The 17608-nt window shown below is 31.1% G+C and overlaps 1 protein-coding gene across 3 annotated transcripts in view; it reads right to left on the bottom strand.

Moving 5' to 3' along the window:
* Positions 1–17608, bottom strand: part of LOC142321567 (ras-GEF domain-containing family member 1B-like) — a 651166-nt gene that overhangs the window by 353318 nt on the left and 280240 nt on the right. For all 3 annotated transcript variants that reach the window (XM_075359758.1, XM_075359760.1, XM_075359757.1), the window contains exon 3: positions 12043–12129. In XM_075359758.1, coding sequence (XP_075215873.1) covers positions 12043–12129 — 87 coding nt within the window. The remainder of the gene's footprint in view (positions 1–12042; positions 12130–17608) is intronic.

Here is a 17608-nt window from a genome sequence, read left to right as displayed (position 1 = left end):
CAATAAATATTCGTATAACTATTCGATACGAAGCGAATACAGCGAAATAAAAAAAATCTTTAAACTGTGTGCAAATACAATGCAATTTCTCTTTATAAAAATCTTTCGGAACCACCAAAGGAGATTCCTCTAGAGAATAAAAATAAACTATCAATATCGGTGAAAAAAAAACGGTCCGAATTGAGAATCTGTGTTTTTTTTTTGTGAAGATGAAAAAAAGAACTGAAATTCAAAACGATTAAGATACATTTAATTACATTTATTTTTCACGGCATAGTTATACATTATCAAAATGCATCACACGGAAGTTAATTTTCTTTTAAAAATTGTTTTTATTAGAAAATGATCAAAGTCAGAATAGTAGAAAATAGTTACGAAACAATTAAAAGAAAAAAAAAAGTTTAATAAGATTACTATTTACTATTACATGCAAGAACCAGGTTGACAGTGGCGATTAAAAATTTGTTCTAGCTTTAAAACAACTACTAGCTATGCAGATACGTTGTTTGGACGATATAGCGTTCCTTGTGTGGAAATAAAGTATAATGTATTATTTATTACAATTTTCTTTGTTTGTAATATTATTATCTGTATATTATCTGGGTGTCATTTTAGATAAGTATGCAAAATTTCTATTTTCTAGGTTCTATAATTTTCGAATTATAGAACTTATATTTTATAAATAAGAACGAAAAACGGGTTTAAGCTAATTTTTTCATGTAATAGTTAAGAAAAAAAAAATGTATATCAAATAATAATATTTGCTTTTAAAATTAAAAAAAAATAATACAAATTTATTAAAAATGTTAATACTTAAAAACTTTTTTTTTTTTTAAATTCTATTTTAATTTTTCAAAATATTTTTGATCTACATGTTGGTTTTATCAATGGAATAAACTAAGAAATATTGTCCACCAACCATTAAAATTTTTTTTATTTTCATTAGAAGCTCCTTTTTTTTTAACGGATATGTCATCCACAGAGTATTAAAGTTATTTCGTCCTCCTATTCTTTACGAAAGGACATATGTAACATAGTTTTCTTGTTCCGGGAGGGAATCGGTTCTCTGTTCCCTAAAGGTACTGAGGGAAATAAACTACAGCTTAAGTTTAAATCGTAATCGATTGTGGCAGGCACATACGTTAAGAAAGGTCGGCTTTACAAGATTTTTCTCATATTTTGCCGTCGAGGAGGATTTGGTGAGCACTTGAAGTATGAGGGTCCTTATTGAAAGAAAACTGTGGGACATTCGTTTACCATCACCCGCACAGTTTTCACGTACAGATCGTGTTCACTCTAAATCGTATACTTTACTATACATTGTCGGTCGTTTACCCCGTTATCAGATATCGTTTTCAATTTCAACATCGTGGAAAAAACAATTCATCTAAATATATCGTGTTTAGGTAGTTTAAAAATTCTGACTCGCAATGTTTACAGCAACTAAAAAAAAACAACGTAATAAAGAAATGTTTAATTAATACTCGTCTTATAAATAATCGAAATTCAAAAAGACAAAAGAATTCAGATAAGTAATAGAAAATATAGCATTAAGGAAAATAGTAAACTCGAATAAAAACTACATCGTCAACGTATCAAACTGACCCAAAAACACGATATGGATGAATTATCAAGCGATATTTACATTTGATATCACCAAAAACCTCGAGAGACGATACGAAAATAAGTGGTTATCGAGAATCAGCGCATTCAAAGGTAAAAAAACAACAACAAAACAAATGACCCAGCATTTGAGCCTAATACTGACTGTACGTCTGTACGTCTGTACTGACTGTACGTGGGTAAACGTGGATATAGTAGGAATTAGTGAGGTTCGGTGGGAAGAAGAAGGCGACTTTTGGTCGGGTGACTTTAGAGTAATTAACTCAGCGTCAAATAATGGGCAGGCAGGAGTAGGTTTCGTGATGAACAAGAAAATAGGGAGGAGAGTGGAGTATTTCAAGACGCATAGCGATAGAGTCATTGTAATAAGGATAAATTCAAAACCTAAACCGACAACGATTGTTAACGTCTATATGCCTACAAGCGCCCATGATGATGATGAGGTAGAATGTGTATACGAAGAGATTGATGAAGCAATTAAACACGTAAAAGGAGATGAAAATTTAATAATAGTTGGAGATTGGAATGCAAGCATTGGAAAAGGCAAGGAAGGAAATATAGTGGGTGAATACGGGCTGGGCAAAAGGAATGAAAGAGGGGACCGACTTATAGAGTTTTGCACGAAGTATAATTTAATAATTGCCAACACCCAATTTAAAAATCATAATAGAAGAATATACACTTGGAAAAAGCCAGGCGATACTGCAAGGTATCAGATAGATTATATCATGGTTAAGCAAAGATTTAGAAATCAACTCGTGGACTGCAAAACTTACCCTGGAGCAGACATTGATAGCGACCATAATTTGGTGATAATGAAATGTAGATTGGGGTTTAAAAACCTGAAGAAAAGGTGTCAGATGAATCGGTGGAATTTAGAGAAGCTTGAGGAAGAGGAGGTAAAGAAGATTTTTGAGGAGGACATCGCTAGAGGTCTGAGTAAAAAAGATAAGATAGAAAATGTAGAAGAAGAATGGGAGAATGTTAAAAAGGAAATTCTTAAATCAACAGAAGCGAACTTAGGCGGAATAAAGAGAACTGGTAGAAAACCTTGGGTTTCAGACGATATATTGCAGCTGATGGATGAACGTAGAAAATATAAGAATGCTAGTGATGAAGAAAGTAAAAGGAACTATCGGCAATTAAGAAATGCTATAAACAGGAAGTGCAAACTGGCGAAAGAAGAGTGGATTAAAGAAAAGTGTTCAGAAGTGGAAAGAGAAATGAACATTGGTAAAATAGACGGAGCATACAGGAAAGTTAAGGAAAATTTTGGGGTACATAAATTAAAATCTAATAATGTGTTAAACAAAGATGGTACACCTATATATAATACGAAAGGTAAAGTCGATAGATGGGTGGAATATATTGAAGAGTTATACGGAGGAAATGAATTAGAAAATGGTTTTATAGAGGAAGAAGAGGAAGTTGAGGAGGATGAAATGGGAGAAACAATACTGAGATCTGAATTTAAGAGAGCATTAAAAGATTTAAATGGCAGAAAGGCTCCTGGAATAGACGGAATACCTGTAGAATTACTGCGCAGTGCAGGGGAGGAGGCGATTGATAGATTATACAAACTGGTGTGTAATATTTATGAAAAAGGGGAATTTCCGTCAGACTTCAAAAAAAGTGTTATAGTAATGATACCAAAGAAATCAGGGGCAGATAAGTGTGAAGAATACAGAACAATTAGTTTAACTAGTCATGCATCAAAAATCTTAACTAGAATTCTATACAGAAGAATTGAGAGGAGAGTGGAGGAAGTGTTAGGAGAAGACCAATTTGGTTTCAGGAAAAGTATAGGGACAAGGGAAGCAATTTTAGGCCTCAGATTAATAGTAGAAGGAAGATTAAAGAAAAACAAACCAACATACTTGGCGTTTATAGACCTAGAAAAGGCATTCGATAACGTAGACTGGAATAAAATGTTCAGCATTTTAAAAAAATTAGGGTTCAAATACAGAGATAGAAGAACAATTGCTAACATGTACAGGAACCAAACAGCAACAGTAGCAATTGAAGAACATAAGAAAGAAGCCATAATAAGAAAGGGAGTCCGACAAGGATGTTCTCTATCTCCGTTACTTTTTAATCTTTACATGGAACTAGCAGTTAATGATGTTAAAGAACAATTTAGATTCGGAGTAACAGTACAAGGTGAAAAGATAAAGATGCTACGATTTGCTGATGATATAGTAATTCTAGCCGAGAATAAAAAGGATTTAGAAGAAACAATGAACGGCATAGATGAAGTCCTACGCAAGAACTATCGCATGGAAATAAACAAGAACAAAACAAAAGTAATGAAATGTAGTAGAAATAACAAAGATGGACCACTGAATGTGAAAACAGGAGGAGAAAAGATTATGGAGGTAGAAGAATTTTGTTATTTGGGAAGTAGAATTACTAAAGATGGACGAAGCAGGAGCGATATAAAATGCCGAATAGCACAAGCTAAACGAGCCTTCAGTAAGAAATATAAGTTGTTTACATCAAAAATTAATTTAAATGTCAGGAAAAGATTTTTGAAAGTGTATGTTTGGAGTGTCGCTTTATATGGAAGTGAAACTTGGACAATCGGAGTATCTGAGAAGAAAAGGTTAGAAGCTTTTGAAATGTGGTGCTATAGGAGAATGTTAAAAATCAGATGGGTGGATAAAGTGACAAATGAGGAGGTATTGCGGCAAATAGATGAAGAAAGAAGCATTTGGAAAAATATAGTTAAAAGAAGAGACAGACTTATAGGCCACATACTAAGGCATCCTGGAATAGTCGCTTTAATTTTGGAAGGACAGGTAGAAGGGAAAAATTGTGTAGGCAGGCCACGTTTGGAATTTGTAAAACAAATTGTTAGGGATGTAGGATGTAGAGGGTATACTGAAATGAAACGACTAGCACTAGATAGGGAATCTTGGAGAGCTGCATCAAACCAGTCAAATGACTGAAGACAAAAAAAAAAACTGACTGTACTCGCATTACGTTTTTTTCTGTTTAACCTTCGGAACCACCGTAAGGTATTATTTCAGAGGATGATATGCATGATGAAAATGATGTGTAGTCTTGTACAGTTTCAGGTTACCATTCCTGAGATGTGTGGTTAGTTGAAACCGAACCATCAAAGAAGACCGGTATCCACGATCTGGTATTCAAATCCGTATAAAAGTAACCGCCTTTCTAGGATTTAGGTCCCTAGAATTATCGACTTTAAAATCAGCTGATTTGCAATGACAAGTTAACCACTAGATTAGTCCGGTAGGCTACTCGAACTACACTAGTTAATGATCCACCCAATGAAATTTTAGTAAAAATGAATCAATTTTTCAACGGAAAAAAAAGAATTAGAATTAGCAATAATAATTTAATTAATTATGTCGATGAACCCGATCATCGTATTTATAGGTTGAAGCGAACACTTATTACCTTAAAAAGAAAGAAGAAAAACAATTATTTATAGTAGGTCATTAAACAAGTTATAAAAGAAATTCTACCTGACTTAAATCGGATAAAACTAGTTACTGCTTCCACAACTGAAACAAAAGCGGGGTTTAAGAACATAGAATAAAAAAAAGGAGAAAACTGAAGTGATAGACATCGTATATTGATATGCAACAGACGTGATGTAAGGATCGCTGCTACTAGTTCATTACAGTCGGTATTCTATTACTAATGTTATTACTAACATTTCACCTTATACTACATCCAACTCTCTTCTACTCAATTTCACTTCATGAAAAAACTGATCTGCCTTTTTATGTTTTATTCAAGTAATAACTTCAAAAATAATTAATAATAAATACAAATTGAAGACACGAATATATTAACGTTTTACTGAGCGAGTAAATATAATTATTAGAAACTAAATGTAATTATTTTATAAGCAATCAAAGTTGCAAAAACTGAAAATAGCGTCAGTAATAAAACGAGGTAAAACTTCCCGTATTAACTTTTTATTTTGTATTAACTTTCAGAATTACATCCGATAATAAACTTTAATGTTGGAATTCATGTATAATTTACATTACTTACTACAAATTATGGCTAGGACAACTGATTTTATTTACTTGAACACAATATTTAATTTTAAAATTTAATTAAATGTTTGTTATAAATTTAAATTGAAGTTCTAAATTTAATTAAATTTAATTTTTTAGGTCCGAAATAACTTAATCAAATTAAATTTTGGAAAAATTAAACAATTTAAATAAGTTTGAAATTTAAAAAATATATTAAAATTTAGAGCAGTAAATAAGCTATTACTTTGCAAAAATTAAATTTGTATTATGTTACAACAATGCAAGTTATTAACTTCTAATTTTAGCTTCCTTTTTCAACATAAAAGTTTTTGATTGTATTTAAATTAATTAGGTATTGGAGAATTGAATTGTAGCGGTTCAAACATTAATTTTATTATTATTATCTTCGTTTATTCATTTAGTTTTATCAAGTAATAATGCATTCTTTATATGAAACCGAAACAATAACTCTTGATGATGTACGGGTACAGTGGTAGAGCACGGCCTTTACAAGAAGTATGTGATTTATTCAGTAATAGATTTAAAATTAGAGGACAAATAATTAAATCGACGGCAATCAAGACGATTGAAAGCGGTACTATTAGAAATCATTCTCGCACCGGGAGACCAAAAACTGCCACTGTTAATGCAAAATCATTAGATGGTCTGCAGACGTTTGTTGCAAATGACTTTTATGTGTAATGAGTCGATGATTAAAAACAGATATTTCAGTTATTGTTCGGATAAATAAAATCTAGAATTAGACTAAAATTTATTGATCTCTCTTTCTGAGTTTTTATCGATCCAGATTGGTTTGCAATGAATTTCTTTTCTCTTGAGCCGTTGTCTGTAAATGTTCCTAGTTTGAGCGATCTGTATCATTGATTATCGATCTTATGTATACTTCAGTATACGTTATGTACCCTTCCTTTGTGGTTTTTCCCTTCAATTAACCCCTCAATAATCGTCTTCAATAAAGAATTAAATGATGTAACAGCTGAGTTTTAAACCCGCGGCCCACCTCAAAGGTGTTTTTGAGGCGCGCGGACTCAAAAAAAAAAAATTATAAAACTTTATCTTATTTTTATTTAATATTTGTATCTTTATAAAACAGATGCGAAATAAAGTATAAAATATTCAATATCAGTTGTATTTAATTTCATTCAATTTTCTGAATTTTTAATAAACTACAGTTACTACAGAAAATTGATTTTAATCAATACATAACAGTTTAAGAATTTCCTAAGCCAATGGGCTTATCTCAATTTTCAATTATTGGCCCGACAGAAAATTGAAAAAAAGGATTAATGATTTCGAACTGCGTAACTAAAGATCAACATTATTATTAACTTAATTGTAAATAAATTGATGAAAGAATTAACACAAAAATGATAATTTTTGTGACTAATCAATATAAATTAATTGAATAACGGAAATTCTTTTGTTAAAACCTTTTCAATGACACAATTAATCACTGATGAAGGCTATGTAGTTACTAAAATTGTTCTGACATTAAGTACATCACTTAATTTTTATACGAGTCATATTTTTAATGTTATTTCAAAATATTTTCGATGAGAGTTACATAGGAAACAAAACTGAAAAAATACGATTTTTTAACCTAACTAAATAAGGAGATTTTCAATTCATATTACAACATATTAATGTAATTATTAAAATAACGGGAAACCATTTCTTTTCTGGTAAACTAGTTCTATAGATCTATCCTAGTATAATTACCTAGATTTATAGACTGTACTTAAGAATATGAAATAAAATTTTTTTAATGTACAAAAGATGCTATGTCTGACTGGAATTTTAACCCAAGACCAATCCGATGAAAAACTGAATTACAACCTCTACACCACGGAGGCCTCCAAAAATGTTAATGTTATTCTTATGAAAGGCTGCATTTCTTTTTGAGAAGTAATTCGTGTCTCATGTCGAGTCACCTAATTCCATTATGGAATTTAATATAATATTCTACATGTATGTTACAAGAGAGTAAATCATTTTCAATTCAGTTACCTACCTTACAGTTACTACTACCTTACCTACCACTTACTACCTTACATATTGCTCTCGGACATTTTACTAATTTACCTTTATTAACAACATTAATAAATAAGAAAAAAAAACAAAAATGGTAGAACCATAACGATAGGGAATTATCTTAATAATTTTCTGGCCTTTTCTTATGGAAATTTAACAAACTGAAAATTTATTTAAAAATAATTGAACAAGATATAAAAGATATTTTACTTTAAACTATGTAAAACCTTTTTATAACTAAAAAAGATCTGATGTGAACATCACAGACTTCCTTGTTCGCCTATTAAATTACATATATACATTTTTTTTAAATGAAGAGTACATAAAATTTTATTTCATTAATAATTACATTTTTTTTTTTTTTATTGTTATTATTGAATTTATCGTAAAAATGTTTTTTCAGTCAGAGGTTAATAAATCAATATATTTAAATTAAAAAAAAAAAAGTTAAAAAAAGGAGATGAAGGCCGATTCCAACCGAAGTGCCTTCCCTTTCTATGATACAAATATTTCACTAATTAGAATTTTATTTGGCTATGACTCTGGAACCAATGAAAATTAAGTACTATTTATGATATATTGTTGGAAATCTCTCAATGAGGGCTTATTACTGCAGTTAAGAAAAAGTAAAAAATCCAATTTTTTGGGATTTTGAAGTGTTTTGGACACTCTTGGTTCAGTCAATTGCAATCAAAAGGGGAGGTGCACAACTAGATGTCACAACAGTCCTAAATTCAAAATTTCAAAATCCTACGGCTAATCGTTTTTGAGTTATGGTACATATGTACATATGTACAAATGTACGTACGTACATACATACATCACGCCGAAACTAGTCAAAATGGATATTTCCGTTGAAATCTGAACACCGAAATTTTTCGCGATCACAATAATTTTCTTCCTACAAAGAAGAAATAAATATTTATTTTGTTAAATTTCCAAAATTAGTTTTTCCTAATGTTTAACTATGTATAACGTAATAATGTTTCCTAAATAACCTAATGTTTCTTAATGTTAAACTATTACATAAATTAATTAAAATTCTGTGAAGTATAGTTGTTACAATCTTCATTTTAATATAAAATTATTAATTTTACTTAGTTAATGTAATATTAAACAGTAGGAAAAAACCAATTTTGGAAATTTAACAAAAGAAATACTTTTTTTAGTTATAAAAAGTTTTTACGTAGCAGTTAAAAGTAAAATATTTTTTACATCTTAAATTATTTTTTAAATAAAATTTTATTTCTTAATGTACCACAAAATTAATCTTCCCACCTTGCTTAATCCACCACTTTTATGGTTCTACAATTTTTTTTTTTTACTTATATTACCTTAAACTTTGTTAAATTTAGAGCTGTTTTTTCGTCTTAATCGAAATATTCATAATTTAATCAAATCGGCAGAGTAGCACGTAGCACCATCTCATTGTAACCAGTGCTTTTGCTCTTAAATTTCAAGCAAAGCTACTAAATTTATAATATTATTTTTTTATTATACGTTCTACAGGTAAGGTCTCTTTAAAATAAATGAGCCGCATCATTCTCCGTCGCGAAATCGCGCATCAAACATTAGCTTTTTAAAAATACCTTCATGACTGCCTTTCATGGATAAATGTGAGGATTCTCAGAACTCCATACTTTTTTTTTGTTTTTAATGTTTGCAGAAAATTCAAACCACGCTTAATCTGAAAAAAAACACATCATTCAAAACACGCAAAGCACCTTGAATAAAATATTTCAACTGTCTACAGTATTGAAGTCGTCTATTAAAAACAGTTTCTATAAGATTTTGCACTATCGGAATTCAAGAGATTAAATATGCGAGATTAAATTCTCTTCTATATCTTTTCCATTTATAGGTTCGACACTATGCCTGTTCCAGCGTCTTTCTATCTCTTTCTCGGTCTGCCCAAACTTCTTCTTCCAACCGGTTTGTAATTAAGGGCCTGCAGGAGTATTCTGTTTTCTGCTATCCTTTCCACATGTTCCTTCCACCTTTCTCTATACTGAAACACCTCAACTGCCAATTCCCTTCTACCCAACTCGTCTCTTATCAGGCTACTTCTAAGTTTTCTCTTAGAGTTACACCTTTCACTGATTGTAAGAACCCCATTTCAGTAGTTTCAATTCTTTTTAAACTCTTTTTCCTCAGAACCTACATCTCACTACCGTACAAAAGAACCTGTGTTGCCATCACATCATACAACATGAGCTGAGCATCTCTTCGGGCTTTCCGTCGGAAAGTTCTATTAATGAAGTCCCTCATTGACTGAAACTTACTCATTTTCCTTCGCACTTCCTTCTAACATCACAGCTCGGCTAGATAAAATGAGCCACCTGCTCTAGAACTCTATACTGAAGAACAATTTTGCATTTTACAGGGTCCTTACCACTAAAAGCCATCACTTTAGTTTTGGTAACTGATATTTCATAGTTATACTCCTCACCCACCTATCCAATTTATACACTGCTCTTTGCAATTCATCCTGTGCTTCTTGGATAATAACCTGATCATCCGCACACACCAGTATGTTTAGAAAACATCCATCACCCAAATCTATTCCAGGAACTACTTCTTGCTTCACCAGTTTGATAACATCATCCAAATGAAGCATTAAACAGAGTAGGTGAGACGTCTAAATCCCTCGTTTATCATTTACCTTCTTATTAATTTCCTCACCAGATTTTATTGTTATTGTAGTGTCTTTATACGTATATCTGGTTACATCAATAAGGTGTTGTGAGAAGTCCTTTCTCCTCATTATTTGTCACAATCCTGATCAGGAAATTTTGTCAAAAGCCTTTTCTAAATTTATAAAGGCCACATGAGTTTCTTAATTAAATTCAACTCTTTTCTAATAATCTGTTTCAAAGTGATTATATCATTTGCAGTTGTCTTCCCCCTCTGAATTCCTGCTGTTCGTGACTCAACAAGGTATCCGCAATCGGTGCCAGTCTACCGTTTATCACCTTGACGTAAACTTTGTAGGTCGCATTCAAGAAACTGATAGCCCTATAATTTTCGCATCGACTTCTATCTCCCTTCTTCAAAAATTGGGGTCACTAACGATTCCGTCCATTCCTTTGAAATACAAACACCAAGCCAACACTCATTAAGCAGATGCAGGAACTCAAGTAAAAAACCTACCTCCATATTTCAACAACTCTACATTTATACCATCAAGGCTACACGCTCTCCAATTTTTCAAAGATCTTAATGAAACTTTTAGTACTTCTAAAGTAATAGAGTCTATCTTTTGCTGTGTTTCAGCCTAAGACATATATTCCTTTTCCTTTTCCTTTGCATCAGTCCACAAAGATGCAAAATAAGTCAACCAACTCTTCTAGATATACTTATAATATTTATACTTTATCTGTCCCTCTCTTCTGCATTCATACTTTTCTTAATTCTATATGCTGGTAGATGTCTTCCATAAACCTCATTTTTTAAAGTAGACACAAATATATCTCACAATTCTTCTCGTACTTTATACCTTAGCCATGCTCTGTTTTATTTTATAGTCTTTGGAAAAATACAATTTCTTACGCTGAGAAAAATTGTTCGGTTAAAATAGAATTCCTCCTCGAAGTGAAGGTGGTACAGCCTATGCGATATGTTGTTCATAACAGAAAAAGGTAGAATATTTTATTGCTTAACACCATCTGTCACGTTTTTTCTTTAAAGCTGTGACGTATATAATCCATCTGAGAAAGCAATCGGTTTTTCTGAAAGTAATGATGCGAGTTACGACGTCATATGTAGGGTCGAATATCATTTGTGTTTCAGCCGGTTCGGCGTACTTATATGCAAAAGAATATTCGGCTCATTGAAGAAGGCGATTCAGGAGACCGCTTCACATCACACGATCCCTGATAAGCCCGGTATAAAATAATATTCTTGGGAATGGCTATTTAATTTTCGGGAGATTATTGGTTTTGTTACGTTAAAAATACCGTATTTTACGGCATTTACATGAAGAGGTTAAAAAAAGGTAGAAATAATTACCGATACGTTTATTTGAAACATCTAAAAAAGAATTTTAAAACTGGTCCTAAACGAGTCGATCATCGCATGTACTTACTATTTAATGATTCCGCAACGACCGCAACGTCTCCAGGAATAACACCAAAAATTGAATGTGTGAAGTAATGATAAAATACCATCGGTTGAAATAATGTTTATTAATACATGACAACTCCCGGTAGGTGATCTACCAGAGCTAAATAATTCTGTTCGGTTTCATTTCATGCGTTGTCGATTATTACAAGTTACCGATCATACTGCAATCGATGATGTTTAAAACTATCACAAAAATCGATTTAAAGAAAAAAAATGACGTAAATGTTACCTCAAGTTGTACGCCAAAAAGATCTCTCGATCTATCAGGATCTCGTTGACAAGTAGTAGCATTAGCCTCTTCAGTCGTCCCGGTCATCTGAAACATCAACACAATATTATTTATTATAAGTCTGCAAAAACTTCACATTATACAGATAAAAAATGTAATATTAGGAGCTACGGGAAAAAAATCGATTGCAGTAGGTAGTTAATAATAATCGATAAAATATTGTTATTATTCTCCACCAATTACTTTACCACCTGCTGTCAAACTGTCACTTAGTATTGAATGAATATCATTTGTCACGTGTCATGTTATATAACGTACATTATAGAGAGCGATCGTCGGCAAACTAGAAACTTCTTCACTTAACAGATTATCAGCAATTTTTTCACTCCTACGTGCATAACTAACTTATACTCAGAACAGAAACATGGACACAGGTAGCCTATAAATACGTAGAATTACTTTGTAAAAACCTATTTATCGGTGTGAGTTACCGGTGATAAAAATTCACCGGTAACTCTGTACCTGAATTATTCAGCCAATTATATGTACAGCATAAAATTTAAAACATTCTGTTATGTGTTATTATTTTATAAATGAAAAAATCCGTACATATAAAATTTCTATAAATCTAATCCTCTTAATATTACATTCCTTCAATATCTTCCTATATCAACAGATTTTCTAAAAAAAAATAAATAAAAAAAATCCTGTGATACACAATTTACCGCTCCAAATTTCATTATTACTGTAGAGATTAAAACGTTCCTGATTTACGCGTGTACGCATATATATTATTAACAAATAACGAATTTTTGTTAACTGAGATTATACATTTAAAAATATTTATGATATTTTTTACTTTATAAAGATTTTAGAAAAAGAGAGAGCTTCTCGATTCAACCAATACATATATACATTTTTTATGTAAATTCAATCCTTACACTTCGCGAAATGTACTGTTTTCGACGGTTCCTTTTTTACAGTTAATAGAAAGTAGCTCTAGTGTTTCCATTATTATTTTCTTTCCAGTAAATTAATTTAAATACTAATATAAAAATTTAAAAAAATAAATACTCCGGCATTCAAAACAACTCACACTCTGTAAATATCTTTCTTTGTATTAGCTTTACGAATATTATTAGTATATCATATTTGATTATTATTAATTAACGAGTAGATTTGAATTATTTGTATGCTATTCATTCGTTTCTTGTATTTCAGTTATAAACTCGTACGTTTGTTACCCGTTTTTAAAAGAATTACATTGAAGTCTTATTCTTCATTAGATGGACCAAATTTGATGAATCTCTTTTACCGTTACTAAAGCAGAAGTTCTTGTGGTGGTCCTGTTGTGTCTTCTATAAAGTGTAAAATTCTATAAATGAAAAATCACGTCGTCTTCATAGAACATTAGGTATGTTTTATTTTTGTCGTAGTCATCGATTAGTATTTTATTTATATAGCGTAACGATATATACCCTGATAGTTTAAAGTATTTCTGAGTGAAGAAAATCCAAGGAAAATTTAAGATGAAAAAGATATTGAGATAGGCCGTGTAAGGATGTGCCCAAAGTATTTACGTGAATACGATTTATATGACCGATATTTAAATGCGTAGATGTTTATGAAATAAATCTAACCTTATATTCAATTATTCTACTAAAACGAATTCGGGAAAATTTATTATCGGTTTTATGTTTTTTGAGAAACCATAAACGATCACAATCATCGTATACTTGGTCAAATCCATTTTTCAAGAACACATTTTCGAAATACTCCTGTCTATTACAGTGAGACTTTAATATTAAATTTACGTTGTTCATAGAGTATCGTCTCATCGTCTTGTGTAGAATAATTCGACGTTTCTGCATCACTTTTCTACGTTATTACTGTAGACTGACATCGATAGAAGTCACGAGATGACTTCGGACCAACACGCAGTTTCTTTCTCTGTCCAAACAACTCTATCTTTCTCGAATCGTCTGTTCGAGATCTATTGTCCTGTGCATACTTCCTTAAGTTTTTATAGTATTTATTGCGCATGTATCGCGACATTCTAGAAAACAAAAACATTTTTATTTCAAAAGCCGCATAAAATTTCACAAAACCTATTTGTTATCAGTAATTGGTTTTTATACAACTTCAGAATTTAGTTACCGTTTTGCCGGTAAATTTATTGCAATCGGATATCGAGTTAGCTGACGAAGCTTGTTTGAAAACGAATCTACGATGAAATCCAAGCTTAACTTGCAAAGCGTGTGAAGAGCGGTTAGTGAAATCGGAAATACGAAGCCGGCCGGCTTCACACAAATGCATCCTTCATCTTTAAAACGATATACAACTTGTTTTGATAAAATTTCATTTTCATGTTTTGATTTGCGACTCGAATCTATCGTGATTTCCTTTTATCAAAATCTTGGCTGTGAACCACTACTACCCTTGTAACAACTCATAATCGGTATTCAAGTAAAAATAATGTATATCCCGCATTCCAGTCTTAATTCACATGTTTGGTAGCAGATTCTACATTCTATTATCTTCTTTTTCGCTCTTACTTTTTTCATTGTTATCAAAATGATCGGTTTTTGACTTTCGTTTCTTGAAAGTAGTTGTTTAGACATATCAAAATAAAACTAAAAATTCGTGAAGTCAGCTCTTAATTAAAGTTCAGTAAGATTTTAGAAGTTGTGGTTTAATTTGAGGCGGACTTCTAAAAGTTAAATAATATATTTTATGAAAAATTGGAAAAGTATTATTTTTAGTGCGGTTTATTTTTAATAACGTACAATGAAATTAATAAATAATATTCATAAATGAGAGTTCATAAATGGGTATGTAGGTATGTAATTAGAATATTGTAAAATAATTTTAAACTTACAATATTTTTCAATGCACTTTTCTGGAAACTTTTAAAAAGCAAGGCCTTCATTATTATTTTACTAAAGGAATTGTATACTCGTATTTTGAATCATATACGAATCAATGAAGATGGTAATTATAACATGTATATTTCGTGGCTACATAGAAAGATTTAATTAATAAAACCTTTTTTTTTTAAAAATGTAGCTTTTTAAAAAAAATTATTAATTTATATTATTTTCGAATAAAAAAACCACAGTACCAAAAGAAAAATTTAATTTCTGTAAAGAGAATGCTAACCGTGTAATTTACTTAGTGGGTAAATATACTGCGGTGTAACATTGTTACAAAATATAAAGAATATAAAGAATGAAATTATTTTTCCAGGAGTAGAAAGATGAATAAATGAAGCGAAAGAAGAAAGAAAGCGGCATAAAAAAGAAAAGTTCATTTAATTTTAAGTAAAAGAAGGCAGACGCAGGCTTATTATATAACACAAAACAAAAAAAAGAAGTATTATATATATTTCACAGAATGAAGTTAATGAAGCTGGAAAAGGATTGTTACTATCTCACCGATGAATGTTTTTGTTTTATTTTCTTTTAATAATTTAGAAGATTAGAAAAAATAATAAACTCAGCTGTTAAATTCTGAAGAGTTTAACCTTGATGAAATGAAAAATTATTCTTAATTCATTTTTATATTCTAGGGTTCGGTTCACTTTTATTCTCATCTCCGCATAAATACAGAGCGAACACAGTCACTATGTACGAGTGACATTAAAATAAAATGTATAGATTTCATCTTGCTTAAACGTTGCGAGTTGTAAATACGCGTATGTGTTTCTATGTATGCGTCCATATTTTTTAAAATTCTATCAAAGAATCAAACATCGGTAAAATTAGCTGCCTGATAAAGTTTCTTCAGTCGAAACGGCTAAATCTTGAAGGATCGATCAGTATCAGATTTGAAAAACTGTCTGATTAGCAGACATTCGTCCTTTGAACCGTTTGGAATATAAATGTTTGTCGTATAGTTATATACAGCTCACTGTAACCTACCGGGTTGGTCTAGTGGTGAACGAGTCTTCCCAAATCAGCTGATTTGGAAGTCGAGAGTACCAGCGTTCAAGTCCTAGTAAAATCAGTTATTTTTACACGGATTTGAGTACTAGATCGTGGATACCGGTGTTCTTTGGTGGTTGGGTTTCAATTAACTACACATCTCAGAAATGGACGAATTGAGACTGTACAAGACTATACTTCATTTACACTCATACATATATCATCCTCTGAAGTATTATCTGAACGGTAATTTCCGGAAGGATAAACAGGAAAAGAAAGAAAGGAGCTCAACTGAGCCGGCTTCCGTGGCATGAGTGATAGCGTGTCGGGCTTTCATCCAGAGGTCCCGGGTTCAAATCCCGGTCATGCATGACATTTTTACACACTAAAAATTATTCATCTCATCCTTTGAAGCAATAGTTAGAAGTTAGGTAGGGCTAACTGTGGTCCCGGAAGTAAAAAAAAGGAGCTCAACTGTCCGACAATCTTCCAAGTACCAGATTTATTTATCATCCGGAAGTGAAGTCTCAATAAAAATGTCAAAAAATGATTCGTACGAAAAGTTTTTCGAATATTATTTACATTTAATTTTTATAACTAGCTAAACTTCATTCATAACGTGTAAATCATGAAGAAGGAACTCTCTTTGAAATATAAATAAAAAGACTCCTGTAACATCAATTCACAAATCGCTTTTTTTTTAATTTCCTTGTTTTATTTATGTTATCACCTTTATTTCAACCGTTCTTTGTAATTTTACCGCCTAAATTCTGAAATCTGGCATTTAGTGTTCTCTCACCTTAATATATAATACTATGCTATTTTACTTTATTTAATTTTAAACTGAATTTCTTTTCGAGCTACGAATCTATACCGTTCATTACTATTTGTAGTAACTCGTTCTTAGTTTTAATTAAAACAATAATTAACCGAGCGATCCCGATTTAACTCGACCTTTTGGCATTTTATTTTGCTTTATTTTATTATACTTTAAGTTACACTAGATTTTTGTGGAATTTTATCGTAAGATTACTTTTTATCAGGAAAAAATACCTATATGTAATTATCTTTTATATAAATTTTATTTAGAAATGGCAGCTGTATTTCCTTATAAAAATGCGGAGGAGGATAAGTCGGGTAAGTAAATGTCGACGAGCCGCTACCCATGGTTTTGATTTTTTTTTCTTTTTTTTTAACCTCCGGGACCACCATTAGGTATTGCTTCAGAGGATGAGATGAATGATTTGTAGCGTGTGAAAATGCCATTCCTGTCTGGGATTCAAACCCGGTTATGATTGAGTTATATATAAACTCAATGTTTTTTTGGATTATGTTTTTGTTAGTTTTAGTGTTTAGGTAGTTGATTTCATTTTATGTTTAGATTTATTTACATATATTTTTATTTGTGTGTGTTTTTATTTATTTATGTTTGTGTATATATTTATGTTTATGATAATGTTTTGGTTTTAGTATTTTGATGTTAATTTGATAATTATTACTATTTTATTGTATGTTTTTATGTTTTGCTGGATTTCAAGTTTATGTTTGTAGGTTTTGTTTTATTAGTTTATAGTTTGTATTTTAGTGTCTCGCTTGGTGTTGCGTGTGGAACTCGCTTTTTCCCGTTTTTGAGTAGTTGTAGG

This window comes from Lycorma delicatula, chromosome 3, assembly GCF_047948215.1.
Source record: "Lycorma delicatula isolate Av1 chromosome 3, ASM4794821v1, whole genome shotgun sequence".
In the NCBI taxonomy this organism is placed as follows: Eukaryota; Metazoa; Arthropoda; class Insecta; order Hemiptera; family Fulgoridae; genus Lycorma; species Lycorma delicatula.
This window is presented reverse-complemented; position numbering and strand designations above follow the sequence as displayed.